Source organism: Bipolaris zeicola (assembly GCF_000523435.1).
Source record: "Bipolaris zeicola 26-R-13 unplaced genomic scaffold scaffold_1, whole genome shotgun sequence".
NCBI classification, from domain to species: domain Eukaryota; kingdom Fungi; phylum Ascomycota; class Dothideomycetes; order Pleosporales; family Pleosporaceae; genus Bipolaris; species Bipolaris zeicola.
The window spans coordinates 88,541-115,392 of record NW_006912050.1 but is presented as its reverse complement, the minus strand read 5'-3'; the positions used below and the strand labels follow the sequence as shown (position 1 = coordinate 115,392).

The following is a 26,852-nucleotide window of genomic DNA, read 5'->3' as shown; positions in this document are numbered from 1 at the left end:
CACAAGTCATCTTACAAACACACATCTGAGACGTCGAGTAGCTTCATTCGCTGTGCGATAAATGCCGAAGCCACAATGCTTTCGATTCGTCCGGACCTGCATATATATCAGCTTCGGCTTCTTCTTCCACCCTTGCTACAGCTGACATGAAACCATTTCGTCGCGCATCTTCCCTAATCACCACCCTACTTGGCATACAGCGAACCTCTGCGCAACAGCCCTCTTCTTCTAGCAACGCAACATTCAATCATCTCCAAGGCATACAACAAGATTCCATATCATCCTTCGCCGGCAACATGACGCGTCTTGCACCTGTGATTTCCGTCTCCCACGGCGGAGGCCCCATGCCGCTTCTCGGAGACCCATCGCATACAGCCATTACCAACTCGCTCAAGACACGGGTACCCAAAATCCTCAAGCTGGGCACGCCAGACGCACCCAAAGCAATCGTACTAGTTACAGCCCACTGGTCCACAACAAAGGTCACCATCTCCAGCGGCTCCACACACGAGTTGCTCTACGACTACTACGGCTTCCCACCCGAATCCTACCAAATCAAGCACGATGCGCCTGGTAGTCCAGAGGTGGCAGATCAAGTCGCCAATGCCCTCAGCGAAGCAGGCATCGAGTGCGAAAAAGACCCAAAGCGACGTAAGTTATTCTCCCTCTCCATCCTCTTTCTTGCATATTGAAAGTTACAATTTTGGGACTGACGAACGAACCAAAAAAAAACAGCATGGGACCACGGCGTCTTCGTCCCCATGAAACTCATCGACCCCTCGGCCTCAACCCCCATAGTCCAACTCTCAGTCCTTTCCTCCGAGTCAGCCGCACAATCCTACGCCATCGGCCGCGCGCTGTCCACTCTACGCGCCCAAAACATTGCCATTGTCGGTTCCGGCTTCGCTACCTTCCACAACTTGCGCTTGTTCGGTCAGCTGCGCAATCCGGAGCTGCAGGCGCAGACGGCGGAGTGGAGTAAGAGCGTTACGGATGCGGCGATGACGGATGATGATGCGAAGCGCGAGGGGAAGTTTCTCCAGTGGAGGAAATGGCCACATGCGTATACTACGCATCCGAATGGCGGCGCTGAGCACTTTTTGCCCCTGATTGTTTGTGCGGGGGCCGCGGGCACGACAAAGGGGAAGAGTTATGCGGATGCGCTGTATGGGACGGATATGTGGAGTTATTACTGGGATGAGGAGTGATTTCGTTGTATCAATCAATTACGCCGCATATTCGACTAGTTATATAAAAAAAATTTACTTTCAAAACGAACGTAAGAGATGGATTCAATATACTATCCCTTTTTTTTCAAATCATTCACTTTCCACATAGGGATCCATTTATCTTTCCCCTAACCTTTTTCTTTGGTATACATGTCCCCTTTTACCTCCCCCCAACAGGTTTCATCCCATACCACCCAATAACCGCAATGCCCAAAAACGCACTAACCACACTCATCACCAACGCCGCAATACCCCTCCCGGTAAACCCGTCCGGCAACCTCCCCGGACTCTTATTCTCGCCGCTCAAATCCTCCAGGTTCTTTGTGTTCCCCGCCGCATTCCCTTGCGTCGGTATTTGCGCGGCACGACATACATCCCAGTGATCCTGCGGTATCTTGCCGTCGAGCTGGCGCTGGACGGAGAGCGGAGCTTCGATGATGGTGGCGGTGAGACCGGAGGCGACGTGCCATTCGATGTGGCAGTGAAAGAGCCAGACGCCGGGGTTGTCGGAGCGGAAGCGCAGGACGAGGTGCCCGTTTGGGCGGACGAGGATAGTGTCGCGGCGCATTGGGGTGGGGTTTGCCAGGGATGGGGATGGGGAGGAGTTGTTGTAGGATCCGGCTTCTGCGTCGCTGCGCTCGAGGACTTGGAAGGTGTGGCCGTGGAGGTGGAAAGGGTGTCTGTTTGGAGTTGTTAGGTATGTTTCTTTGGGAAGGGGAGGGATTACTTACTTTCCCGGATCCATGTTGTTTAGGATGATTTCTATGACTTGGTTTTGGGCGAGGATGAAGGCGTTGGTGTTGCTGCCGTAGATTATAGGGTCGGTGGCGTTGGGGCCTGTGGAGAGGACGGTGTAGAGAGTGGGGACTTTGGGGCCGACGTAGGTTACGTCGTTGAAGAAGGCACTGGTTATATGTTAGTTATTTGATATCGGAAACACGGTGAAGAAGACTTACTAGTTTGCTCCGTCGTTCAAGTTGTCCATCTTCACATCGAGCGTAATGGACTGATCGACATGATCGAATGCTCCTTCCTTATCCCAAGGCACGAGTTTGAAATCGTCAAACGGTTCAAAAGCATCTACATCTTTCGGAGCTGGTAGTTCCTTCTTGTCATCATATACAAGCCACCCCGTGACATTGGGATTCAGCCCTTCGGGCACCGTGTCGAACAGGTCCTCGTCCATGCTGCCGACAAAGGCAAAGTTGGATGATGTATCATTCTTGGCAGTGACGAGCACGCTGTAGCGTTGAGCAGCAGTTAGGTAAATCATGTCTGCGTCCATAGGCTCAGTGTACACGCCGTCGACTTCAACAACGCGCATTGTGTGCTCCTCGAACCAGACGTACTGGGCGGCAAAAGCGCCCATGTTGACCATACGGAAGAGATATGTTTTGCCAGGCTCAATGCTAACAGTCAGATTTTGAGTGTCGTTGAGCAGAGCTGCCTGAGGCACAGGTTCTGCGCCTGAGGGATTGGCAATGCTGATGAAGCTTGCGAGAAGGTTGTGCATAGAGTCATGGTACCTGCAAGTATGATTGTACTTGGTCAGTCATTCTTGTTCGACGATCATATTTCAATGGCTTTGCTTACCAGTCAGATAGTGTTACTACAACTTCCTTGTCATAAAGGTCCTTGTGTGGATTTTCTGGATCATGCACGATGAGCGGTCCGCGGAGACCGTCAGGATACTGGCCACGCTCATGGCTGTGGTACCAGTATGTTCCTGGTTGATTAACCTGTAATGATCAGTCCTAGTTCATCTCCCTCGTAAAGCCAGTACTCACTGTGAAATTATACGTAAAAGAGCTACCTGGAGGGACCCCGCACTGGGTGCCTCCAACCACGCCATCCATATGCGTCGTGCCATTCATAAACAAACCATGAAAATGCAGACTGGTCGACTGGTTTCCCAGCGAGTTCTTGACATTGACAATGACCTGGTCGCCTTTTGTTGCTACAATAGCTGGGATGGGCCATTGTCCGTTGATTCCAATGGTTGGGCGATTAAACTGTCCATCTGGATTCGCATATGTCCATGCTACATCGAAGTCGTATGTGACAGTCGCAGCCTGAGCAGTCGAACCGAGAAGTAGCAGTGAAATGAGGAAATTGGACAAAGAAATCGCCATGTTGGGCGGCGAGGGGAAGGATTGAAGCGTCTAGTGAGCTACAAAGGCTACACTGGATGGTCCAGCAAGCGGGGAGTACACCACGACGTACTCAGCTCAGTTGAGCGGATGATCAGACAAGACTAGGTCTGATTGTGTGAGCATGGAATCATCAGATAAATGGCACCAGACTGGTCCGATACCTGAAAATCAGATTATGCCTTGCCATCAGCTGCGCGCGACTAGCTGAAGCCACATTGGTTTCGGCGCCGAGTTATCAGATCATCTGCCGGAAGTTTGCAGAGTGAAAAGACGGTGGTCAAACAACACAGAGCGGGGCATGTATGCGCTTCTAGTCAAGCCTGGTGTGTGTACGGGTCGCAGATCCAATCATGTCTGGCCTGCGTCAAGCATCGCGTCTCGTGATTCGCCGCAGGGTCATACCGATCTGCCTGTTATCGGACCATCTGATAATCTGGACCACTATCGGCCCAGCCATTTGGTCAAGAGGCGCCGAAGAATCAACAAGCCTGCCTTAGCCTGCGCTATTAAAGTCTTGAACTGATTTGGCGTGGCTGGGCGTGAGAATCCCGCTGATCACTATGGTGGCGATTTTTTGAAGCTGGTAGGGGTTTCGTAGGGGTAGCTGTTGCGTGGTCTGGCTGTGGTACTTACTATGTAGACAATGTGAAAACAATGGTTGAACAGCACCACCAGTACGTCCCGAAAGCTTCTGAGAACAGTGACACCATCAAGAAAAACTTTCACAATATGACATCGGCCCGTCCTCTCACGTCGGCTCGCAAACTTGATTGAAAGCCAGGGTCATTGGGCATAGGTATTCCGAAACTCGGCTTTTCACTAGCGTCATGATACAGAGACGGGATGCACATGCACGAGCAAGAGCTGAGAGCAGGCGCCGCCCACCCCTCATCTGATTAGATCCTGTCTTTTTAAACTCCTCGCTTTTTATCTGATTCCTAGATCAAATGCCAATTGAGCGAGCTTGATAGCTATCAAGATGCCGAACGTCTTTGCAGTACCAGGTGTGTGAGCAGACTATACAACAACTGCCCCTCCACATGCGCCTAGCGCCTTTCGTACTAACTTTGCACCACTAGTCTTCTTCATTTGCTTCCGTGAATGTCTAGAAACAAGCATTATTGTTTCTGTACTCCTCGCCTTTCTCAAGCAAACTCTAGGTCCTGCACAGGATGCTGCTGTCTATAAGCGGCTCGTGCGCCAGGTCTGGTACGGCGTGGCAGCAGGCGTATTCATATGCCTGATCATCTGCGCTGGCGTGATAGGAACTTTTTACACGGCAGGAAAGAACACTTTTGAGTCTGCTGAGAACATCTGGGAGGGCGTCTTTGGAATCGTGGCTAGCGTCATCATCACCCTCATGGGCGCAGCTTTGCTTCGCATCAGCAAGCTCCAGGATAAATGGAGGGCCAAGATTTCCAAGGTGCTGGAGCAGAAAGATCTCAATCTACCTGTTAAGGGTAAACTGAAGCGCTGGACGGAGAAGTATGCCATGTTCATCTTGCCGTTTGTAACGGTGCTTCGCGAGGGCATCGAAGCAGTGCTGTAAGTCGATGCGACCCAACCTTGATAAAGTCTTTTTTGGCTAAGCTAGTATCCAGTTTCATTGCAGGTGTCAGTCTCAGCGCTCCAGCGACAAGTTTTCCCCTGGCTGTCATTTGTGGCCTAGGTGCAGGTGCCTTGATCGGCTATCTCATCTACAAAGGCGGTAACAAGACCTCGCTGCAGATCTTCCTTGTGGTGTCCACATGCTTTCTCTACCTCGTAGCTGCAGGTCTCTTCTCCAAGGGTGTCTGGAGTCTTGAGCAAGATGCATGGGTCAAGCTCGCCGGAGAGGGTGCTGCTGAAGCCGGCGCGGGTCCTGGCAGCTATGATATCAGGAAAAGCGTTTGGCACGTCAACGTAAGGTTTGACCTCATCTGCCCTCGGATCCTTAGGCTGACTATTGCGCCATAGTGTTGTTCTCCGTTAGAAAACGGTAGCGGCGGGTAAGCATATGTCATTTCGTATACAAGATCCCCGCTAACAACGTCGCTTCACAGTTGGGGAATCTTCAACTCCCTGCTCGGCTGGCAAAACAGCGCGACCTATGGCTCTGTCATTTCCTACAACGTATACTGGATCGTCGTCACCATCGGCTTCCTCTTCCTGGGCTGGAAAGAGCGCAAAGCCAACCTCTCCAACACGGCTGAGATCGCAAGCGAGACATCCAGCGAAGAACGCGAAATTGCCACGGACAAGGCAGCCAACGAGCGCGCCGGAATCAACACGGCTGTACGCGAGATTTGAGTAATGACAAAATAGAAAGGGCCACCCGCGCAAGAGAAAACTCGGGTCTGCTTTATAAGAATAATGTCACGAGAGATGTATTGGGAGGCCTGGACGACACAGCCCATCTCTCACAAAAAGGCTTATCGCGTATAGAGCCGACGCTAATGCGGTTCCAAGATCCAGAAACAGAACTGCCACTAGAAATAATGGAATTTATCCACCTCCTGAAAAACACACCTTTCTGTAAAAACAAACAAAAAAATCCTCCGAGGAACGTCAAACGTAAATATGATCGTCGATGTCGGCCATGGTTCTGCCTGCTTTAGCAAATGTGTATCTGCCGCACCGAAACGCGTGTCGTTCAAGGGGAGGGTTGTTTATCTGTGGGTCGTAACTACTTTACTAGCAATCGATTGCAGCCATGCAACAACCAACGTCTGAGCACAAACCCGCCCCCCCCCAATCCATTCCCCCATGCTTCCCTTTTCTTTTTTCCCGCAATTCCCATCCCATTTCTTGCCTTTGCGTTGATTTTTTTTTGTGGAGATGCCGACTAACCCTCCCAACACATACGCGATATGATTACGATGGCGCGGCTGACAAACCAATGCACTTGCTCAGCATTTTGTTGCCATATATAACTTGTTGTACGCTTTGGTGTCCTTAGGGTGTGGCTGAGTCCTGTCTCGCACTTCAACCCCCCCCCCCCCCCCACGTACGCACGCACGCTCTTTTCTGGGCGTCTCGAGTAAGAAGGATGGAACACAGGGCTGTACTGGTTGGCGGGTGAGCGTGAGCGCGAGCGCGCGCACACACACAGCGGGGGGCCGAGTTTGGGAATCTATGCACGGAATTTTGTACGCCCCAAGGAAACCAATTTTACTTAAAGCCAGTCGCTTGAACCCGCTTTTCGCCTTTTCCCGTATATGGTGTTCCTCTCCCCCCTTTCCCCAACTTTTTTACCATCACTTTCACTTTGAACGGTTTTCACTCATCACTCGTTCTTTCCAGTTTTAGCAAACGGTTTTTGTGGAACCAGCTGAAACCGTTCTCTGCTGCTCCTGCTGCTATATTTACATATAATCACCTCACTTTCACTTTGAAACCTTGACATATATCACCGACATTGTCTAAAAGACGAAATCTACGTGTAAAAAAAAAGACAACCCCAAGTCCAGGCAAAACAAAAACATCAGAAAAAGATGTATTCCAAATCTCTCATCCTCGCCATCCTGGCAACGGCATCCACCACCGTCGCCGAGTTCGCAATCATAACCACTCCCCTTCCCACCAACCTCAACGTCCTGACAGACGTATGTTCCCTTCCCTTCCTCCCTAACAACAACAAACTAACCCCACGCCCAGATCTCCGCCTACAAATCCTCCATCCTCTCCCAAGTCTCATCGGGTCTCGCCTCGCTAACCGGCGACCCAGCCGCCGTCTCGAGCGCTGCCTCCGCACACAAGGGCCTAGCCTCCTTCGCCGCAACAGCCACCTACTCGATTCCTCCCAAAGTAACCGAGATCGGAGCGCTGGAAACCTTCTCTACGACGCCAGTATGGTACAGTGCGCTGCCGACCGATGTCAAGGCCTACTATGATGGGTTCAACAAGGAGGTCCAGGGATTGATTGATCAGGCTATTCTGGGCGAGAGGAGGAACGAGACTGAGACCCAGTCCGGAGGTAGTAGCCCAACGGGAACGAGTGGTGGCGCAGGTGCGAAGGAGACTGGTGGTGCGGCCGGTGTGCGTAGTGCGGTGGGAGTTATGGGTGCGGGTATTGCTGTTGCGTTTGCGGGTGTTTTGGCTTTGTAGGCAGCGGGTGGTGTTAGTCGTGTTTTGAATGATGCGGCCTTGTTCTCTTCTCTTCTCTTTCGAGATATCTGGGGCTCTGTCCCCTATCACCATTTACGACCTTCTTAAACGATACATTGTGTCTGGGCACAAGTCCTTGGGCAAATACTATGCTCTGTTCATCTCACGCCAAATTTCAAAACTGCTCTTACTTATGTTTTTCCTTGTTTTCGTTTCTGTAGTTGATTATTATGGATGAGGCCATCGAAGCTCGTTCGAATATTGTGCCGTAGCAAGATCTATAAGAGTTACAACATGTAAACGAAAGGCAGAAATAAGAAGTGCAAATGAAGCGCGAGTGTACAGTCAAGACTCTGGAAATGGAAAATGAAAAAGCTATGGTGTCAGGGGCAAAGAGCCAAAATCGCCAGTGACTACAAGATCGCTAATTGAAGAAGATGTAGGAAATGCGCAGTGATCAATGTGCTTTAGACCACTGCATGAGGCCATTGGGTTACGCGCGCTTTACTGAGCAAACTGGCATGGGTGGGGGGTTTGCCATATACATAAGCAGACACAGCGGCGGGACGCGGTGAGGTGAGAGCTGCTATCTCGTCTTTTAACGACATATTTACTGGCTCTTCTTTGAGCCGCTTCTCCTGGGTAAGCCTGCCTGCCTCCTTGCCTCACGGTCACCTTCCGCAAGCCATTGACTTGCTGTCTTCATCTGCACTCCGTTGATCCATTGCTTGATTAGCATAAATGGCAGTGCTACTACCATGAAGATCCAAGGGACGGTGGAATCCATCTTGTTTGCGCGAGCCATCTCCATAGCTGCAGCAGAAAAAGGGCTAGCGAAGAACATGGAAGGCTCGGGGGCTGCGGGCGAGCCGGGTTGCAGTGAAGACGGGTTCTTGGAGTCGGAGAACAGGGTGGGCGAGAGGTAGGGCGAGCTGAATGAGAGAAGGTAGAGGGCGATGAAGAAGATTTCGTTCATGGCGCAGAGGGTGAAGAGAACTTTCTGCAGATATTGTCAGCAGCTATGACATGGAAAGGGTTACGCAACCAAACGGTGCCACATTTCCGACGTACGTTGTTCGAGTAGTACTGCTTCAGCAGCCAGTTCCTGCTCTCGTCGACATTCTTGTGGCTGCGCGCGCTACCACCCATGCTCAAAGTGGCATACATGTGCATGTAGTGACTCGCCAGGTCCAGGGAAATGAGCAGTTGGAACACGATGCTCCACCTAGGGAAAGCCTGGGCCAAGAAAACGAGCAAACAGGTCGTTGTGCATCTGTCTGTGACCATGTCCAACACGGCCCCGAATTTGGTGCTCTGTTCGTATTTGCGGGCGGCATAGCCGTCCAGTGCATCCAGAAGGCAGGATACGCTGTAGAGGAGAGTGCATGTGCGTGGGTGGAGAGGCATGTAGTAGAGCGATGTCAAGGCAAGGAAGACGCGCGAGTAGCCTGCCAGTCTGTTAGCTAAACCACGGGAATGGTGTGAGAAGAGCGGGCATACCAATCAAGTTGGGGATGAAGAGGAAGATGTTCTCTTGGGGGCCCTCGTGCTCCGGTCTGGGGGGCCTCACTGCTGCGCCATTGCCGTTGCCATTGGCTTGCTGTTGAACAGAGGCCATGATGGAATAGACTGTCTCTGTCGCGCAGTCGCGTTCTGTAATTGCGAACTTAATACGTGCTGAACTTGTGGCCTGAGATATCCCGGATTACCCCGCTGCGCTTACTCTGGGGTGAAGGTCGAGTGTGTGCGCTGCTTACGCTCTGACGTACTAGGCAACAGCGAAGCGTGTAGTCAGAAGAAGAATAGATAGAGACTCGGAATCCAGCAGTCGTGTGTGATCCGATGCAAGAGGCCCAAGGCGACGCGTTGATGGTTGGGCGGAATGTGTCGTGTGAAGCCGGCGGCAGCTGTTGGAGCTGTGCGGGCCAGAAAGTTGTCGAATGTCTAGTCGGCGCCGATAAGCCGATAACGAACCTCTGGGCTGCAGGAAACTGCAAGGGTCGAGGAACACAGCGTCGTGGGACGAACCGCCGCAAAAGCAAAGTGGAGGTATGCAGGTGTCTGCGTGTAGTGTACGTGTCAAAGAGCAAGCCGAGTGCAGGTTTGTGGTACCTGGAAATTGAGCGCCAGAATTCCTTCGCCAGTTCGTCCGTCAGGTCCCGGCTACCCGCCTAAGCCAGATAGGGGCTTGCTTGGCATACGAAGTCAACCGCACATCAGCCCCATTGTCAGCGTTGCCATTATGTAAGTGTACATTTCTCTGCTCATACTATGCAAAAACACTAAGCCCAGCTACATGCCTACTCCTTGAAGCCCTTGAAGCTCGACTTGGCCGCAATCTTCTTCGACTTGGACTTCATCTTGGACTGCTTCTCCTTTGCAGTCCTTGTGCTCATGCCACGATCCCCCTTGCCCTTCTTCCATTGTTTACCCTCCTTGCGCACATCCTTTGCTTCAAGCTTCTTCTTGTCCTTGCCGCTGAGCTTCTTCTTCTTGTCCTTACCTCCAGCCGGCCCGTTGAGCGCTGCCGCACCCCTCTCCTTTTCAGCCAACTTCTCCTTCTCCGTCTCAAACCATGTACGTCTCGGCCGAGCCTTGATCTCATCCTCGTGCACAATCAGGTTTTCACCCCGTTTGAGATCCCGCTCAGTGACAGTCATGGCACGCTCCTCTTTTTCTTCTTCCAAAACCTCCTCAATCTCCTTCTCCAGACTCTTGATCTTCTTCATCCATCTCTCTGTCTCCTCGGCAGGGACTTGACGGCTGACTACCTTGGCTCCTTGCTCGCGTGATGCCTTTACCGCTTGCTTGACCACTTTACGGTCAGGCTCTGCGGCAAGTGTACACGCTCGACCGCTTCGTCCGGCACGAGCCGTACGACCGACACGATGCAAGTAGATCTCGTGCGTCTGAGGCGCTTCGTAGTTGATGACTGTTGAAACATTCTTGATATCAAGACCACGCGAGGCAACGTCAGTTGCAAGCAAGTAAGACGACTTGCCGGAACGGAACGCTTCAACAGCTTGAATACGCTATGGGGTTGTCAGTATCGCGTCTTGTCTACAGTAGAGAAACCAGCTTACCTGTTCTTGGCTCATGTTACCGTGAAGCTCGCTCGCCTTAAGTCCACAAAGTGCGAATACTACTCGGACCCTATGCGCCTCTTTCTTTTGTCTGAAGAAGACGATGACCTTCTCAGTGTAGATCTTTTCACAGATGTACATCAAATATGCGAGTCTCTTGTCTTCTTTGCCTTGCCTCAATCGCACAAATTCCTGCGTCAATCCCTTGACAGTCTGTTTCTTAGAATCCACCATGAGCCGCACAGGCTTGTCCATACCAATTCGAATCAGCTTGTCGACTGAGCTCGTCATGGTAGCGGAGAAGAGCATTGTCTGGCGTGATTTGGGGATGGTGGTGAGGATTTCGTTCAGCTGGCTCTCGAAACCTTCTTCGAGCATACGATCGGCTTCATCAAGAACAAGGATTTCGAGGTTCTCAACTTGAAAGGCAGCCGTGTTATGCATGTGATCAATAAAACGACCGGGCGTTGCAATGACCACATCTGGCCTCGTCTTCAAAACGGCTTCCTGCTCGCGCGAGGAGAAACCACCAGCCATCAATGCAAAAGTGATGTCGGTGAACGACGCGAGCTTCGTAGCAACATTGAAACATTGTACCGCCAACTCACGCGTAGGCATAAAGATGGCAACACGTGTGGTCGGAATCTTCTTCTGACGGTACAACAGACGCTCAAGGATGGGGATAAGGAAAGCAGCTGTTTTACCCGAACCGGTCTCGGCACCACCAACAACATCTTTTCCTTGCATAGCGATAGGAACAGCCTTGCTCTGAATTGGAGTTGGCTCCGTGAACCCTACGGATGCTAGGCCTCGTAGAATAGGTCGCGAGAGTGACATGGCCTGGAATGACCCTGTCGCTCCTTTTGCGCCTTTTTTCTTTTTAATTGTAACACTGTCTTCGGGCGCGAAAAAAGCGGCGGCCTTCTTGGCTTCGACGGCGTCTTCTTGCTCGCTCGCATCCTCATCTTCTGTCTCGGCAGCCTCGAGATCCATAGGGTGGGGAACATGAGGTAAATCTTCGTCTTCATCTTGATTGCCGTCTGACCCGTTCTCCTCATCAGAGTCCTCGTTTGCCCTGTCTTGTTCATTGTCTGAAGCTTCCTCCTCATCCTCTTCGTCTTCAGAGTCGCTGGGAGCACCCATACCGAAGCCGTCCTCCGCCATGAGCTCGTCATCGTCGCCGAAACCCTCAAAGTCACCGTCGACCGAGGTATCTGAGGAGTCTGGCTCAGCAGTTTGCTTTGCCCTCTGCTTGTTCCGTCTGCGCTCAATGATGTCGTCGACGTCCACAGCAGTGCTCTTCTTTCCAGACTCCTGTGCGACCGTGCCATTGTCGTTTCCCCAACCGTCGAACTCCTCCACAAATCCCGTGTCTATATCACCGACAGCAAACTCGAAGTCGCTGGCAATGTCGTCATTTTGCTCAATGTCTTCGCCTGGTTGTGGCATTACGGTTTCGTCTTCGTCTTCTTCGGGCTCTGGTTCAGGCTCGGCGTGCTTTCCATTTTTTCCCTTCTTCTTGTCCTTCTTTGCCTTCTTTGAGGCGACCTCCTTGGGCCTGATACCCAGGTCCGGATCCTCTGTGTATTTCCTCTTCTTGCCAGCGCCTGCTAGCTTTGCGCTCGCCGCCGCAGACTCGTCGGCGCCACCATCGTCGGACACATCATCATGGTCAGAGATGGTGTAGACAAAATCGTCGTCGAAACTGGGCGCCATGGGTCCGAGGAGGAGGATTTGCAAGGAATTGTCGCGTTGTACAAATTTCACAAGTCGCAAGCGGTCGCAAAAAAAAGTTCGGCCCCGGGGATCTCTGCTGCCGCATCCCTGCAAGCCAAGGTGGGGCGCCGCTTCCGCCGCCGCTAACTCGTCTTGCACATGTACACTTCATCCACAACAGACCGACTGGATGCTATCACATACGCTTGTTCAGGCCAGGGAGCACGACACGGCATTTGCTTGTACTAACTATGAATTTTCTGTCTGACAGCATGTCTTGCCTAATGCCACAAACGGCTTCGTTGCAGCCATATCCAGGCTTCCCAACGGCCCGTGCCCACTGGCGCGTTTGTTGAACATAGACACAAGCTCATTGGGCAACGATCCCCCACCGCATTCAGAGGCCATGTTGATCTGGCTCGTATTCAGCAATACCGAAGGCATCATTTGGCCTAATATTGTCTTCCCTGTCCTGTGCAAGGAAAGGCTACCATGTACACGCTTTCGTTCAACTGACACCACCCCACCGGCCATCACGCTCACTGACCTGGCATCTAACCAACTTGGCCTCCACCTCCAACATTTTACAGCCAAACCATCACCAACATATTGGAGTCTAGGCCTTGTAGCTCTGGTAGGATCGTAGGCTAGCTATATGCCATACGTCATGCACATACAGCCGCAGAGCCTACACTGCTTTTCGGGGATATTACGGGAAGAGCGGCTATCCGTGGGCCACAACCGCCTTAGTATGGAGGCCTGAAGACTCCTTAGTTCAGGTCAAGCACGAACAATTGGCTTGGGGCCAAAACTTAGGATCCATAATGACATCGATAGTGCTGTACAATACTGCACACTGTGCGCCTCTTCCTGCTCCACTCGTACTTCTCTCAAGTATAAGTCCAGCTTGTAGTCTCGGCATAATTGAAGCACAACACAGTCCAGACAATCATCTTCTCTCCTCCTTCATTAAACCAACAGCCACTCGCCAACATGCTCTTCTCTCGCCTTCCTCTCTTCGCAACCCTCCTCAGCGTGGCCACTGCTTGGGAAGGTAAGCCATACATGCTTAGCCTCTCATTATACTGAGCTGACCAACTTTGAAGCCACCTTCTACAATGCTCCGGACTGTGATGCCAATGGTCTGACCATCTACCGCTCAATGACTTCAGACTCATACGGCACCTGTATTGAACTTGACGGTACCTTATACACCGACGTCCAATGTCGACAATACATCAATGGCGGTGCTTCCAATTCAGAATGCACCGACGACAACATCTTCCCAATCTCCACTCTGTTCACATACGACGGCACCTATCAATGCCGCTCTTACTATGCTGCTGGCTGCGAGGGACTGTACGATGAGCAATCGAAGCATGTAGTCGGTGCACCTTTTCAAAAGGAATGCGCGACTTATACTAAGCAGTACAAGTCTTTTGGTTGCACCAAGTTGTAAGTTATCAAGTAGGCATTTTCTTGGAGACGGCATGACTAATGCATTTTTCACAGCTCATCTTAATATTTGATCGTCGATGATTCGATGCAACGGCGAGATTTGTGGAAGCGGTGGACAAATGGTTTTGTTGAAGACACAAGGAAAACAGACTGACAAGGTATCCAAATTTCAGTCGGCTCTCAGAGCCAGTAGAACAATGATCTTGAAAACGATATTACTGCTATTAATGAAAAGATAATGATATCATATACTATACCACTACTTGTACCTCTCTACCCATATGCTGTAAATTGGGATTTCACATCACACTATAAAAACTTATTTACAAGGGAATCCGGTTACCAAACAGTCTTCGCGCATTCTGAGCAAAGATACCAGTCCTCTCAGTATCGGTCACAAATGGCGACGTCTGAATAACAACCAGTGATGGACCATACGTGAAAATCGGCGCATACGGGAAATCCGTCCCGAAGAAGAGATTCGTCGTCGGAATATCATATGCCAACAATCCCCCAACCTGATGAAAGTACGTCGGACCCGCTGAATCCCAGAAAAACCGCGTCTTCAGGACATCCATAGTCCGATCGTAAATCGCCGGGAAAGACTTCAGAAGCCGATCAGCGACCGACGGAAATGCGCCTCCAACGTGCGGAATAATGTAGTTGATATTGGTGAAGTTCAGCAAGGTCTGTGTAACGGCAAGATCTCCAAGCATACGCGCTGTCTCGAAGTAGAATTCGATGTTCCCGGTAGGATATACAGTCGGATTGGCCTCAATAAGCGTGCCGTTGATGCGTAGATACGGTGTTGTGGGGTGCACGTATATGATTTGGTTGCTCCCACGCGCATTCATTGCCTCGAAGAAGGGCTTGAAAGCTGAATCACCGAGATAGCGCCCTTCGAAGTTCGAATAGAGCGCGATGCCAGCGGCTCCAAGTGTGTCGAGGGCGTATGTAGCTTCGGCGATGGCATTGGGAGTGTAGGGTAGTGGGACGACAGCGTAGAATGTGAATTTATCTGGATTAGCCCGAGCAAATGCTGCAGATTGTTCGTTGATCAGTCGCGCAAGGGCAATTGTGGCGGGCTGGTTTCCTGGGTATACGTTGGCGCCAGGCGCTGAGAAAGCGAGGACGGCTTGAGAAATGCTTTGGCTGGCCATGAAATCAAGGTGTCCAGATACGTTCCATGATGGTGTTGGATTTCCACCGGTTGTAGGGACGATTGCACGATACCAATCTGGTACGCAATGTGCTATGAGATCTGTTAGATGCAAGATTGAGATGTGAGAACAGGAACACACCATGAACGTCGATGAGTCCAGTGAGATTCGCAATAGCCCGCGCTGAGAGCTTTGTCGTGGTGGTATCGGCGTACGTAGAGGCTATACTTTCTAGTGTAGAAGATAGATCCAGGCCCGGAACAGCCCCAAGGTCGATCGAGTCTGTATGGCAATGATCAGAAGTTTTGCAAGCGAATTCGGGGTATTGAATTCGTACCGGCCGTAGCGCGTTGGACGATGGACTGAATGACATCTGCTTGTTCATATCTCTTAGACAAGCCACTCTCACAAGTAGCGAATGCAGCTACCCATCCGATTAGGGTAAATGATTTCTGAAAAGCCCTCATCTTGATGTGATATGAACGAAACACGATGATGGTAGAAGATGTACAGAAACAAAAGTTTTTATGCCTTGCGTATAGTGATCGATAGGTACATGGCCCAGAACAGGGAAGTATTCCATCTCTAATTACTAACCAATGAATGCACCCTGAACGCGATCTGTAAGCAAAGGCATTGCAGTAGTACAGGCGGGAACGGATAAAGACCGTCCGCGCTAAGCCCAGATCTGTAAGACAGGCAAGGACATCTGGTAAGCGAACTGGAACTCTGCAAGCCATATATTTGTATGCACAAATTGATTGGACTATTCGGTAGGGCCAGACCTCTCTTATCAAGCATCAATCCATGTCCTGCTCAGCTGTGTGGGGACGGCTACTAGACATGTCCTTGGAAGCAAGGTACGCCACCAATATCCTCGGCAAGCAACATGAGTCCGCAGCTGGCATTTGGGGGCCAGTATCACCACCCGATTGACCGCAAGTCTTTTAAGAGCTCTGTCCATTACGCGAAAAATATGGTTTTGTCTTGCCTAGTAAAGAGAGAGGCCCTTGTAACGATTAATAGTTTCAGGCTATCCAGAAGACTTCATCAAAGACAGCTTCCGGAACCTCAAGCATCCCTTTAGGATCGTGCTGGAATGAGCTTTCCATCTCATCATAGAGGCTGCCATTCAAATTCAGGTACTCGGAAAGATTGCTCCCGACTTAGAAGCTGTCCTCGCCATCGCCAACGAGAAGACCGTCCAGAGCGTAGGCTGCCCAGGAGGTCTCGTCAAAGGCAGTTTTCGGGGCGTCGAACATACCTTCGCGGTTATGTTTCACACGGTTTTATATTTCCCACAAAAGCCGTTTGTATTACATCGCCATCTTCAGAGCTCTTATTGATTGTGCAGAAATGTACGTCTATCAATAATCAAAGTGACAAGGGCTCTTTCAGCCAGCAACACGTTATCACGCACGAAAATCCCAAAAAAACGGAAATTGAAGACTAAAATAACAAAACCCATTCACGTTTACCTGCTCTCACTTTCCCAAGAAGAAACAAGAAGAAAATGTTTAATCATCGTTATCATCATCATCGTTATTCATTTTTCTTATCAAAAAAAGATTCTAAGCCTGAGCAGGTTCCCTCTCCTCAGCAGGAGGCCCACCCACATTACCCCTCTGCCCCGTCGGCACATCGCCCAGATTCCTCTGAGCAGCGTGCTTCGGATCATCCTTCAGCGTCGCAATATCCCCACCAGTCTGCTGATCCTTGACACCGGATGCCAGTCCAGTAAGGCCCTGTCCAACACTCGATCCATCACGCAGCTCCTTGGACGTCTGACCCTGGCCTGGGTGGCCGAGGCCAGTGTGCACGTCGGCGGATGTGGCGCCTTGAAGCGTGTCGGAAGCTTGCTGGTACATCTTTTGGTTGTTGAGGTCTGGGTTTGGAGTGTAGGTTTTGTCGGCTGGGGCTGAGCCCGCAGGGAGGGTTTGAGCGTGGAATTCGGGAACGGCGTCGTTGCCCACGAGTTTGCCGATTTGGTGCTTGGGGTTTTGGTTAGCTGGTGTTGATGAACAGGTGTTATCTATGGGTTAGATAGAGCCAGCACCAGATGCAATGTGATTAATCAAGACGCTCCAACAGGCTCTCTGGAAAATAAGACAGCTACTTACACCACCTTTCATGAGAGGCTCACTAGGAGCAACGTGGCCTTGAAACTGGCGTGAGTCGCTGACTGCGTCGGGGTTCCTGTTCTGGCTCATGTTGGGATATGTGTATTTGGATTTGGGAAATTGAAAAGTGTCGACGATTCAAATTTGATGATGAAAGTGCAGAGGTTTGTATAATTCGAATGTATACCTTTCGTACAGGAGGCTATTTATAAGGCGAAGTTCGTATATGTATATAGAGGGCGTCACCACTTTGACATCAAGTCGACGTCATGCATAGCCCACCACTAAGACGAGCGCTGAGGGCGTAAACAAATCTACTGGATGAGCGGGTACCTGACGTCGATTCTGCGAGCTGGTGTGGCATGATTTAGTTTTCTTTTGTGTATGAATCGGCGATGGTGGACAGTTGGAGAAGTTGTCGTGAACGACACTAGTAATATGAGGATGCTCGGAATCAAGCTCCGGGTACGTTCCGACGCACACATATCCCATTCGTGATATTTGGAAAAACCAACATATATTAGTTTCCTGAGAACTAAAAAGAAAATATTCAGTCGGTATAGTTCAGCATAGTAGATAGTTTCACACAATATTCGGACCGCGAACACCACCCGTACAGGACACAGAATATGAACTAGCATACAGTGATATTTATGTATATTGATTCTTAGAAATTATATTACACTACACTTATTCAGTGTCAACCGAGTTTCATAAATATTCTCATCTGTCCTCAACACCCACTTCTAATAGACGAATTCTTATGAGCGCAAACCCCGAAATATCGCATTTAGTAGCCAGGAAGCTGACCGCGAACAGCGCCAGCAGTAAACTTGGAGGTATGCGAGTCGGTAAAGAAACCCTTGGGGTTCTTTACAATCTGGGAGACATGGAAGCCATCGGCTTGGTCTTTACCAGTCGCTGGGTTGGTTACGTTGACGAAGAAGGGGCCCTTCAAGCATCCCACAGAATTGCGACGGTAGTCGGGACCAGTGGGGTTCGGGAAGGCCTAGAAACTATCAGTAGATACCCTTTGTTTCCCCGGACATGGGTAGATTGAGATATCAAAAGGGCAATGCTTACCAGGCGGGGCGGGCCGGGCTTGCCCTTGACGCCCTCATGGATGTGTGTCGCGGTTATCGCTGGGCTCTGATATTCGCCAGTCACGCCGCTAAGGGTGATATTATAGCAGATTACGTTCTCTGCGATATTGATGCCGTACTTGAATAGACCGCGTGCACCGTGCTCACCGGGTGTAGGAACCCCGCTGTTGGCAATGACTTGATCCGGAGTGGCCTTTACAACATACTCCGCGTCAAAGTAGAAGGTCTTCTCCTTCTTCCACCATTTGTCGTCGTGTGAGTTCCACACCTTGTCAAAGTCCTTCTTGCAGGTCTCTTTGTAATCAGATGCCTGAGTTGGGGCGGCCAAGGCCAGAGGGGCAGCGAGCAGAGCAACAAGGGCTGGGGTAATGAAGTGCATTATGATTGTGTTGTGCGTAACTGAGATTTCAGCTGTGCGTGGTTTGTGGGTGTAGTGAGTAGAGTGAGTTCATGGAACGATGCTATCCTGAATTCATCCTTGCACCAGTCTTTATACAAAAGCAGCTCTCCGCTTTCCCACTAAACTTACCACGATGCTTCCCATTCAGAACCCAATGACATCAGTGAGTAGATGAGGATTGGTCATTGATTCGTGTTTAGGTTCTGAAGATAGATGCCGGTGTCTTGGTGAGGCTTTTGGGACTGAGCAGCCAAGTCCCCAACATGGGCATGAAAGCCTTTTTCGTAATGCCAAAAGACTTGGAAAAAGACTTGGAAATCGAGATAAATGCCCGAGCTCTTGGTTAGTAGTCTTGGAGCCATCCTTAGAACGTAAGACGATCACTGACAGTCCCACGCAAAGCTACTGAGGTAAGCAGCTGGCCAGGGGATTCATCAGTTCGTAGCACGATAGACCAATGAACGGTGGATTATAATGGTACCGTGAAGACGCCGTTCAATGTCTTGGTAATGGTACTTTCCATCTCTTGAATAGTGAGCTTACATCCCTTTCTGTGGCATGATCGCTCCCAAGACATCGCCTAGCCATCTTGGTTCGGATAGATCAAGATCCGTAGTCGTCTCAATCCTCAAATGATCTTAGCCTTTCCGCGTCTTCCCTCTTGGATTTTGGTGCATATGTCTAGGTGGCTGTTTATGACAAAAAGGGATAGTGAGGCTAAGACGCTACTGCATATTCTGCAATCTGTGATTACTACTACTGTCGATCTGTGAGAACGGTTGAAGAACCGATTGAGACAGATGATCAGCATGTTCTCATGAAGTTATTTTGCACGATGGAACACAACGAGGCTTGGAGATTGGTTTGAAGAAGATGTTTGGGGGTGCCTGAGAGAGTGATCACACATTCGATGGGGAGAATGAATGACATCACCGATTACCACTGCCAAGACGTCGGCCTTTCCTCTGCTTTCCCCCTCATCAACCCGCACGCTAGTCTCCAAACGAGTCTGGGCTCGAATTGCAGTACCAAAAAGGAATACAAAACTTACCTCAAAGAGGTGGAATGATCTATTTGGAAAAGCTGCAGTCCGTGCCCGGTGCAATGGTTTCTGGCAGACTTGGCATGATGCCCTGCCGAGACACTTGTTAAGGGGACATAGAGTTCTCAATGGTTGAGTGAAGAGTAATCACCCATTTCCTGCTTGTAAATATGAGCAAGGCTTCACAGAGGGTCATTTACATAATAGCTGAACACTCTGTATCTACTAGTGCATGTGCTAACCCATCGCTACATGAAGGCCTATACCGTCTGATGCTGTTATTAAGTGTTTCTTCCAGGAATTTTGTTATTGCAAGCTCCTCTTCCCTAGTCACAAAGTGAATTCACCGAAGTTTTTTGGTGGTATTAGTACACAGTTGAAAGGCAGATACTGCTCAGAAGCATCGCTACACCCCAGAATCATCATCGACCATCCTGTCCGAATGGCGTATAGTGCCTGTGAAGCGCCCCGTACCACCAGGAAAAAGACCATCAAACTCAACAGCGCGCGCTTCCTCGTCATCCTCCCAACCAGTTTGCAAGTTCCAGCCATCCTCGAGGACAGTTAATTCTGATGAATCGACTTCTTGTATGATGTCGGCAAGATAGGTCCACTTGGTGCTCATCATTGCAGGAGAAAGGGCGGCCATGCGCCGGGTGAACCATGGGTGACGCGAAGCGGCGACAGCACCCTGACCGAGGTCGATAGCTGTCTGGTCAAATGGAGCGTGAGTGAGTTTGGCATAACCGCACGATATGAACTCAACCTCTCGAAGAGAAGTTTGGCGGTTGCGGTCAGCCTTGGAATAGTTGGATTCAAAATCAGAAAGATTAGTTCCAGGCGAGATCTGGTCGATGATATCCATCCATGATCCTTCGCGCGGCCTTGCTTTGAGTGGAGACTGATAATCTGTGGCGGCGAGATTGGTCGCTGGTATCGGAGCATGCATATGTTGTTGTCCTAAGGGATGGTGCTGACCAGTCGTAATCTGATGATGTAGTTGGTTTACTTGGGCAGCGATATGAGTGATGTTTGTGAGAATCGCATTAGGATGGATTGGCTGATGCTGTTGGGGTTGCAGTGGTGTTTGTAGTGGAGCTGGCACTAGGGCTTGATTCGGTCCCTGTCCTTGGTGTTGCAGAACTAGGTTCTGCATCTGCATCTGCTGGAGTTGCTGTTGCAACTGAACTTGCAGAGCGACAATGTGGTTTTGCTGTAGCGCAGCTGCATTTGCATGGAGCTGCTGAAGTTGTAACTGCTGAGCATGGACGTAAACTTGCAGAATCTGTTGATGGGCAGGTAGGAAGTGGGGGATTGCGGGCATTGCCGCTTGAGCAGGGGCATTCTGGACAACGACTGCTTGATGGGGTACAAAATTTCCATTGGCGTTAGGAGCATTGGGACGTAGCATCGCTGTAAGCGAAACGGAATCAAGTACCAATTCCTTCAAGCGATATGCATCATGGACTTTGACAAACTGCAGTAGGCTGGAAGGAGTGATCCAGCAGTTCTTTAGCTTCAACTTCTCGATGTGGGGCAACTCAAGGAGTAATGCCCGCAAAAGAGCTGCATCGGCCTCAACAAGCGCTGCGGGATTGACAGATGCAGGACGATCCGAAGGAACCCGCAAGTCCATGATAGGAGCAGGACATAGAAGTTTGTTCCTTGCATAGAGCCCCTCAGCATGCTCACCGCCAGCCGTCCAGCCGACGGTCAGTTTTCGAATGTTTGAGCGGCGAGCGATATAATCGCGAAGTATGGCAAATAGCATATTGGCCCCTAGAACAGGATTGACTGCTGAAGTAGTAACGAAGCCGGCTTCATCCTTGTGAACTGTTCGCCATCCCGGTATTACCATAAGAGTGACGTCGCAAAGACTGGGTAGTGCATCCCAGAAATCCGAACGGTTCAGCATTGGCAAGTAGCGATCAGAAAGTCCTGCGATATTCAGAGTGTGTACTTGTTGAAATGTAGAAGGGTTATCGATGATAGAGAGCATGTATGAAGATATGAAAGCTCGCTGGGCCCATTCCGTTTCCAACAACCACTCTTGCTGAGCCGTGGTGAGGTTGGCAGGTATGATCGGATTCACGACTTGTCCAGCATCAGGTGGCGAGGCAGATGATGCGAACAAAATACCAGTACCTAATGAAGAGGGCGTGGATACGAAACGTTCCAAGACGTATGGGTCATCAAAGGAAGTAGGCATAGGGATGTCAAGGATATCGTGCGGAGTTGCCTCATGTATCAGCTGAGGATCTAAGTAAGGCATTTCCGGTTGTACGCCGGCCAACAGGCCGGCATCTTTTAGTTCAGACAGAGGACGTTGGCCTTCCATTCTGTAGAGAGTTGCGTGTCTGATATCACTGCCGACTTCCTGATAGCATGAATCAATGTGTCTCCAAAGCTCCTGTTGAGCTTGGGCCCTACGGTCCGGGACAGCTTTGTTCGTTCCAAAAACATTGGAAGGTCTGTGGAAAATGCGCGCCCGTATAGACTTGTCAGGCCCGTTGAGCCAACCAAGGCCACTGTCGATTGAGAGTGCAAGCTCTTTCACCTCGGTGAGCTCAGAGAATGCGGTTTTCATCCGTGGTGTTTCGTCAGCGGCTGTTTCGAGGCCAGCGACTGCATCAAATCGACGGTATTCCTCATACGGCCACTCATATCTACCCCAGAAGCTTGTTTTGTTCTCAGTTAGCGATTTGGTAGGCGGCGCTGAAAGTGAGTCTTCGTTGACTTCGAAACTCATTCCGTATCTTCGAATGTGTTTACCGAATCCACGAAATACGTCAAGGCCGTGGCCGTCGTACACTTCATCGCCGTTGGCGTTCTTCCAAGAATACCTGGTTGTTTCAAATTTTGCCCGCTTCTTCCCTTTGAAATCGGGTCTTACTTCTTTCCCTAGCATACCGTAGATTTCAGTGTTGAAAGGGACAACAACTGTTTTGAATATAACTTGAGAGACGTAGTGATTCAGCTCGCGACTGACGAGCCGTAGTGCTTTGATGTCATCACGATTGAGAAATGAAGCGATCAACTCTACCAGTTCAACAGGCAGCTTCCACTGTGAGCGGCTAATCGGGGCGTCTGCAAGAGGGACGCCTGCTTCTTGTTTATTTCTGGAGACTGTTCCTTCAACTCCACTGTTGTTGGAAGTCTGTGGCTTTGGACCGGATGCATACTGTACTCTATGGTCTAAGAGATAGTACCTAGCAGGCAGTTTTGTTGGGCTGCGGCATTGAGGCCAGATGTCATTTGCTTGTGAGTCTGGGCTTTCGCTGTGGTACACCATGACAGCAACGGCCCCGTTGTTGCGTAGCGTACTATTCATATCCTTGTCATCAGCATTTTCGATTGTCTGGCGAGGGCGCTTGGAAGTAACGGCCAAGACGCGATGGAGGGGATCGAATGTGCGCTCGAGTGACATGTCGTCTACCACCGACCGTACCTCATCATCATCCTCGTCCTGTTTGGGTTCGCGGGGGCGATCAGGCGACAAGCGAGGCCGACGTTGTTCGGGAGCGTCGCCCTGGGGTCTCAAGGGAAGCGGGTAGGTCCAACCTTGGCTACCCCCACCATCATTGCTGATGTTGTTTTGCTGCTGCCCGAAAGCATTGGAGAAGTCTTGAGGCACGCGCGGTTGCATGGTAAGAGCGAGATTGTGCCTGATAGCACTGGCGAGGGCGTTGTCGGGGTTTTGTTGCCTCGGTAACGTAGTCTTGCTGCTGCTGCTGCTGCTGCCGCGTCGTGGGGAGGCAAGGACTCGATCGCCGTTTCCTCTGTCTCGCCCGCGCGGGGCTGTGAGTGGGGGTCGGTGATGATGTCTTGTATACGGCTCTTCCTCTACTGCCGCTATTGTTGCTGTTGCTGCTGATGTTGTCACTGGTTGGCCAGTGACTGTTGTGGACGCTGCGCAGGCGAGATGGTCACCGGTCTGTCTGGCGCGCGCAGTTGTGATGAGCGTGTTTGCGCGTGAAGCACGGCTAGAGGGGTCAGTGAAAAGCGATGCAGGCTGTTTGCGTAAGCTTGTGCCTGCAAATGAGCGTTTGTCGCGTGAAGCTCAGGGTACCTGGGCTGTGCTGCTCGATGCCGTCGTTTGCGTGCTGGGATTGTGCCGGTGCGCCCTCTGCTGCGACGAGCACAATGTTGGCCAAGGCTCCGCGAAGACTTTGGTGTCGGTCGTTCGACTACCGTCTTGTGCCATGCTGCTAACAAGTCGGCTCTCGGTCGTCGGGTGTCGTGCCGGCTTCATTCTTCAAGGTACAACACGGCGGACATGCAGCGTGACGTCCATTGCGCAGTACCTGCGGTAGCACGCACCATTTGCTCTCGCTACCGACCATTCTGTCCTTTCTCAAGCCTTTACGCACATGCATATATCAACACAAGGCGCTTTTCAGATTCAGCAATGGACGGTGACATGCTGTCTTGAAGCACATGTGGTTACATGATCATCCTTGCACATGTCAGAGACATCACGTGACCCTCCACAAACTGGCATATGCGCAACACATCACTGGGCATGGCCGTTTACTACAACTTGGCCCACCCATGCGACTAATTACCTTTTTTGTCAATTCCTCCCCAGCTGAATTTACACGCACAAAGTCACGACTACGCGTGAGGTGTCACGGACCACGTGCGGAACGAATGCGGAAGTCCGATGGCCCCCACAGAGCAACAACATAAAAGAGCTTGGAGCGCGTCAACTTAAGCTGCAGAAGGAATCTGACCTGCTTGGGTTCTGCATAAACTGTCATGTCCCCCGCCAGCCCATCGTTGTTCTTGTCCTTGCCCCGTGAATTGCGGGATGAGATTCTATCCCATCTCACACTACCACAATACGTCTATACTTCGAGTTCAACCGAAGACACCTACAATTTGTACCGATCGAATCATGCTGTGGGAGAGACCTACATGGACACACGTATCAGGCTGCCTCAACGTCCGCCTGCAAATGTTCTTGCAACCTGTCGCCAGCTAAGACAAGAGTGCCTTGAGCACCATACCCGCTGTCTGGACGCCGCTCAGCCAAGTATATCGCCAGACCCTACAGGTCAACCCATGAGCAACATACTGGCAGAAAGGCTCGGTGACGAGTTCGCCGAAGAGGCGGAACGAGCTTGCGATGATAGTACGCTGCGAATCACCTTGGAGATACAACGGCATCTGCGTGGTCCCCATGGATATTACATTCCAGTACGCGACCACGAACATTTGTCACCTCGTTTTCTTGGACTCTTGCCACTTATGGACAAGACAAAGAAATTGAGGCTCATTCTTTGGCCTGGATATGAGTGGTGGAATGGCGGTCCTCAGCTTCTCGTCGATAAGTATGGAAATCCCCGCATCAATGCAGATGACGTAGCCAAGCCAGATGCCGCCACACTAGCCATCAAAAGTGTGCTTGATTACTTCCCTCATGTTGAAGAACTCAATGTAGATGTGCTCATGCAAGCATCAGAAGGGGCAAGATGGGACCTGCCGGAACAGAAATGGGAGAACATGCAGCCATGGCTCGATGCACCTATTACGCCTGACGTGAGCCCAAAATTGACCAAGATCACTCGTCATCTCACGGCGTTTTGGCAAGTTTCGAGACCAGAGTCGTTCTATGTTCAACATGAGGTGCGGCTTTCAGGAAATGAATGGAAGATTGACAGGAAGGGCGACATGGGCACAGTAAGTGGACTCCTAGGCCTTATCCGAGCAAGCGACATTTGCTGACTTGTTGTTTGTGCAGCCCACATTAAGATCATTCTGTGACCCCAGCCGCCCAGACGACATGGACTATTTAGACTCACTTATGGTGAAGCAAGCTTTCATCCGCACAGACTGAAAAAAAGCTTGTTAAATACTGTACACAGGACTCTTCTTGCATCCGTGCCGGAGAATTATGGCTTTACTTCCATGGCGCTATTGGCATTTAAATTGGCATTCAATTAAGCACCGGCGATTTGTTTCACACGTGGGGCACAACTAGCGCAAACACTATGTACGGAACGGGTAGTGGTACCGTGTTTCGAATGTAAGCATGGCGTTACCGGCTACGGGGTATATGGGGAATGCTGATCATGTTGGGAGAAAAGCATGCGACCACTTTGTGGATTTCTTCCGTCGGCTAGTATTCCAAAGCCAAAGCTAGGCCAATTCCCCACCAATGTCTAGAACAGGACCCCAGCCTATTCGAGATGATCGACGTATTCATGGCCAATCATTGGACATATTGAAGAGGAGAAACTGCTTGTTCTAGAATAGCTCCCTCGACGTATACTTGTGTTTATTTCGAAACGTCGGTTGTAGGTTACTATATAGGGTTTCCCGTGTATGTCAGCTCCACCCTTCATATCGCTGGTCATACGCGTCTCTGCATAATTAAAATACTTAAAGGTCAGGACTTCGTTCCACGTTTATAATTTTGAACCACACCCATTCATCCTTTCTTTTCACAGCACACTCTTATTAACCATGAAGTTTTCCACATTCCTTGCTGTAAGCTCGGCATCCCTTGCCCTTGCAGTACCTGCATCCCCTATCCAGAAGCGCGCAGACTTCTGTGATCAATGGGGCTCTCAAGTTAATGGCGCCTACACCACCTACAACAACCTCTGGGGCAAGGCTGATGCTACTTCCGGATCCCAGTGCACTGGAGTTGATGGCCTCAGCGGCAATACGCTCAAATGGCATACCTCGTGGTCATGGGCTGGCGGGTTCGTTACACCCTTCACATTTCATATAAGCATCACGTGTCTAATCGCACCAACAGTCAAGGAAAGGTCAAATCCTTTGCCAATGTAGTAACAAAGATCAACAAGAAGTCCCTTGCATCAATCAAATCCCTCCCTTCAGTCTGGAAGTGGACCTACACCGGCAACAACATCATCGCAGACGTAGCCTACGACCTCTTCACCTCGAGCACAGCCACCGGCAGCGAGGAATACGAAGTCATGATCTGGCTTGCTGCCCTTGGCGGCGCCGGTCCCATCTCCGCTACTGGCAGCCCTATCGCTACCGTCACTCTTGCAGGCAACAGCTGGAAGCTGTACAATGGCAAGAACGGCCAGATGAGCGTGTTCAGCTTCGTCGCTGAGAAGCAAGTTCAGAACTTCAGTGGAGACCTCATGGACTTTATCAAGTACCTTACTTCCAAGCAAGGCCTTCCCAGCAGTCAGATTCTGATTAGCGCGGGTGCTGGTACTGAGCCTTTCTCTGGCAGCAACGCCAAACTTGTTACCAGCGCGTACAGCTTGGCCGAAAATTAGATGGCTTGATAGATCTGAACGCTAAGCACCGTGCTTCTCT

General features: G+C 50.6%; 13 protein-coding genes across 13 annotated transcripts; 6 read left to right on the top strand and 7 right to left on the bottom strand.

The window, feature by feature from the left end:
• Nucleotides 1-146: 146 nt before the first annotated feature.
• Nucleotides 147-1,208, top strand: COCCADRAFT_21540 (uncharacterized protein; the record flags this gene model as incomplete). The annotated part of the gene is made up of 2 exons (XM_007708308.1): nt 147-651; nt 736-1,208. 2 exons carry the CDS (start codon nt 147-149, stop codon nt 1,206-1,208), a joined length of 978 nt encoding a protein of 325 aa, XP_007706498.1.
• A 181-nt stretch (nt 1,209-1,389) lies between these two features.
• On the bottom strand, nt 1,390-3,361 carry COCCADRAFT_81228 (multicopper oxidase; the record flags this gene model as incomplete). Its single annotated transcript, XM_007708382.1, has 5 exons — nt 1,390-1,909; nt 1,961-2,134; nt 2,186-2,755; nt 2,823-2,968; nt 3,017-3,361. The coding sequence occupies 5 exons, from the start codon at nt 3,359-3,361 to the stop codon at nt 1,390-1,392; spliced, it is 1,755 nt and encodes a 584-aa protein (XP_007706572.1).
• Nucleotides 3,362-4,361: 1,000 nt separating this feature from the next.
• On the top strand, nt 4,362-5,671 carry COCCADRAFT_31840 (uncharacterized protein; the record flags this gene model as incomplete). The annotated part of the gene is made up of 5 exons (XM_007708332.1): nt 4,362-4,386; nt 4,462-4,927; nt 4,984-5,284; nt 5,339-5,370; nt 5,425-5,671. The coding sequence occupies 5 exons, from the start codon at nt 4,362-4,364 to the stop codon at nt 5,669-5,671; spliced, it is 1,071 nt and encodes a 356-aa protein (XP_007706522.1).
• Nucleotides 5,672-6,855: 1,184 nt separating this feature from the next.
• On the top strand, nt 6,856-7,468 carry COCCADRAFT_215 (uncharacterized protein; the record flags this gene model as incomplete). The annotated part of the gene is made up of 2 exons (XM_007708286.1): nt 6,856-6,966; nt 7,019-7,468. 2 exons carry the CDS (start codon nt 6,856-6,858, stop codon nt 7,466-7,468), a joined length of 561 nt encoding a protein of 186 aa, XP_007706476.1.
• Nucleotides 7,469-8,078: 610 nt separating this feature from the next.
• On the bottom strand, nt 8,079-9,086 carry COCCADRAFT_214 (uncharacterized protein; the record flags this gene model as incomplete). The annotated part of the gene is made up of 3 exons (XM_007708285.1): nt 8,079-8,468; nt 8,540-8,916; nt 8,969-9,086. 3 exons carry the CDS (start codon nt 9,084-9,086, stop codon nt 8,079-8,081), a joined length of 885 nt encoding a protein of 294 aa, XP_007706475.1.
• A 682-nt stretch (nt 9,087-9,768) lies between these two features.
• COCCADRAFT_31838 (uncharacterized protein) lies at nt 9,769-12,267 on the bottom strand (the record flags this gene model as incomplete). The annotated part of the gene is made up of 2 exons (XM_007708331.1): nt 9,769-10,500; nt 10,552-12,267. The coding sequence occupies 2 exons, from the start codon at nt 12,265-12,267 to the stop codon at nt 9,769-9,771; spliced, it is 2,448 nt and encodes an 815-aa protein (XP_007706521.1).
• Nucleotides 12,268-13,260: 993 nt separating this feature from the next.
• Nucleotides 13,261-13,789, top strand: COCCADRAFT_212 (uncharacterized protein; the record flags this gene model as incomplete). The annotated part of the gene is made up of 3 exons (XM_007708284.1): nt 13,261-13,321; nt 13,374-13,722; nt 13,780-13,789. The coding sequence occupies 3 exons, from the start codon at nt 13,261-13,263 to the stop codon at nt 13,787-13,789; spliced, it is 420 nt and encodes a 139-aa protein (XP_007706474.1).
• A 259-nt stretch (nt 13,790-14,048) lies between these two features.
• Nucleotides 14,049-15,352, bottom strand: COCCADRAFT_21533 (uncharacterized protein; the record flags this gene model as incomplete). Its single annotated transcript, XM_007708307.1, has 3 exons — nt 14,049-14,977; nt 15,027-15,167; nt 15,223-15,352. The coding sequence occupies 3 exons, from the start codon at nt 15,350-15,352 to the stop codon at nt 14,049-14,051; spliced, it is 1,200 nt and encodes a 399-aa protein (XP_007706497.1).
• A 1,104-nt stretch (nt 15,353-16,456) lies between these two features.
• On the bottom strand, nt 16,457-17,095 carry COCCADRAFT_21532 (uncharacterized protein; the record flags this gene model as incomplete). Its single annotated transcript, XM_007708306.1, has 2 exons — nt 16,457-16,876; nt 17,006-17,095. 2 exons carry the CDS (start codon nt 17,093-17,095, stop codon nt 16,457-16,459), a joined length of 510 nt encoding a protein of 169 aa, XP_007706496.1.
• A 700-nt stretch (nt 17,096-17,795) lies between these two features.
• COCCADRAFT_31834 (uncharacterized protein) lies at nt 17,796-18,487 on the bottom strand (the record flags this gene model as incomplete). Its single annotated transcript, XM_007708330.1, has 2 exons — nt 17,796-18,014; nt 18,089-18,487. 2 exons carry the CDS (start codon nt 18,485-18,487, stop codon nt 17,796-17,798), a joined length of 618 nt encoding a protein of 205 aa, XP_007706520.1.
• Nucleotides 18,488-19,956: 1,469 nt separating this feature from the next.
• On the bottom strand, nt 19,957-22,977 carry COCCADRAFT_31833 (uncharacterized protein; the record flags this gene model as incomplete). Its single annotated transcript, XM_007708329.1, has 1 exon — nt 19,957-22,977. One exon carries the CDS (start codon nt 22,975-22,977, stop codon nt 19,957-19,959), a length of 3,021 nt encoding a protein of 1,006 aa, XP_007706519.1.
• A 1,331-nt stretch (nt 22,978-24,308) lies between these two features.
• COCCADRAFT_207 (uncharacterized protein) lies at nt 24,309-25,389 on the top strand (the record flags this gene model as incomplete). Its single annotated transcript, XM_007708283.1, has 2 exons — nt 24,309-25,232; nt 25,294-25,389. The coding sequence occupies 2 exons, from the start codon at nt 24,309-24,311 to the stop codon at nt 25,387-25,389; spliced, it is 1,020 nt and encodes a 339-aa protein (XP_007706473.1).
• Nucleotides 25,390-26,018: 629 nt separating this feature from the next.
• Nucleotides 26,019-26,812, top strand: COCCADRAFT_21528 (glycoside hydrolase family 12 protein; the record flags this gene model as incomplete). Its single annotated transcript, XM_007708305.1, has 2 exons — nt 26,019-26,260; nt 26,317-26,812. The coding sequence occupies 2 exons, from the start codon at nt 26,019-26,021 to the stop codon at nt 26,810-26,812; spliced, it is 738 nt and encodes a 245-aa protein (XP_007706495.1).
• Between the last annotated feature and the right edge of the window lie 40 nt (nt 26,813-26,852).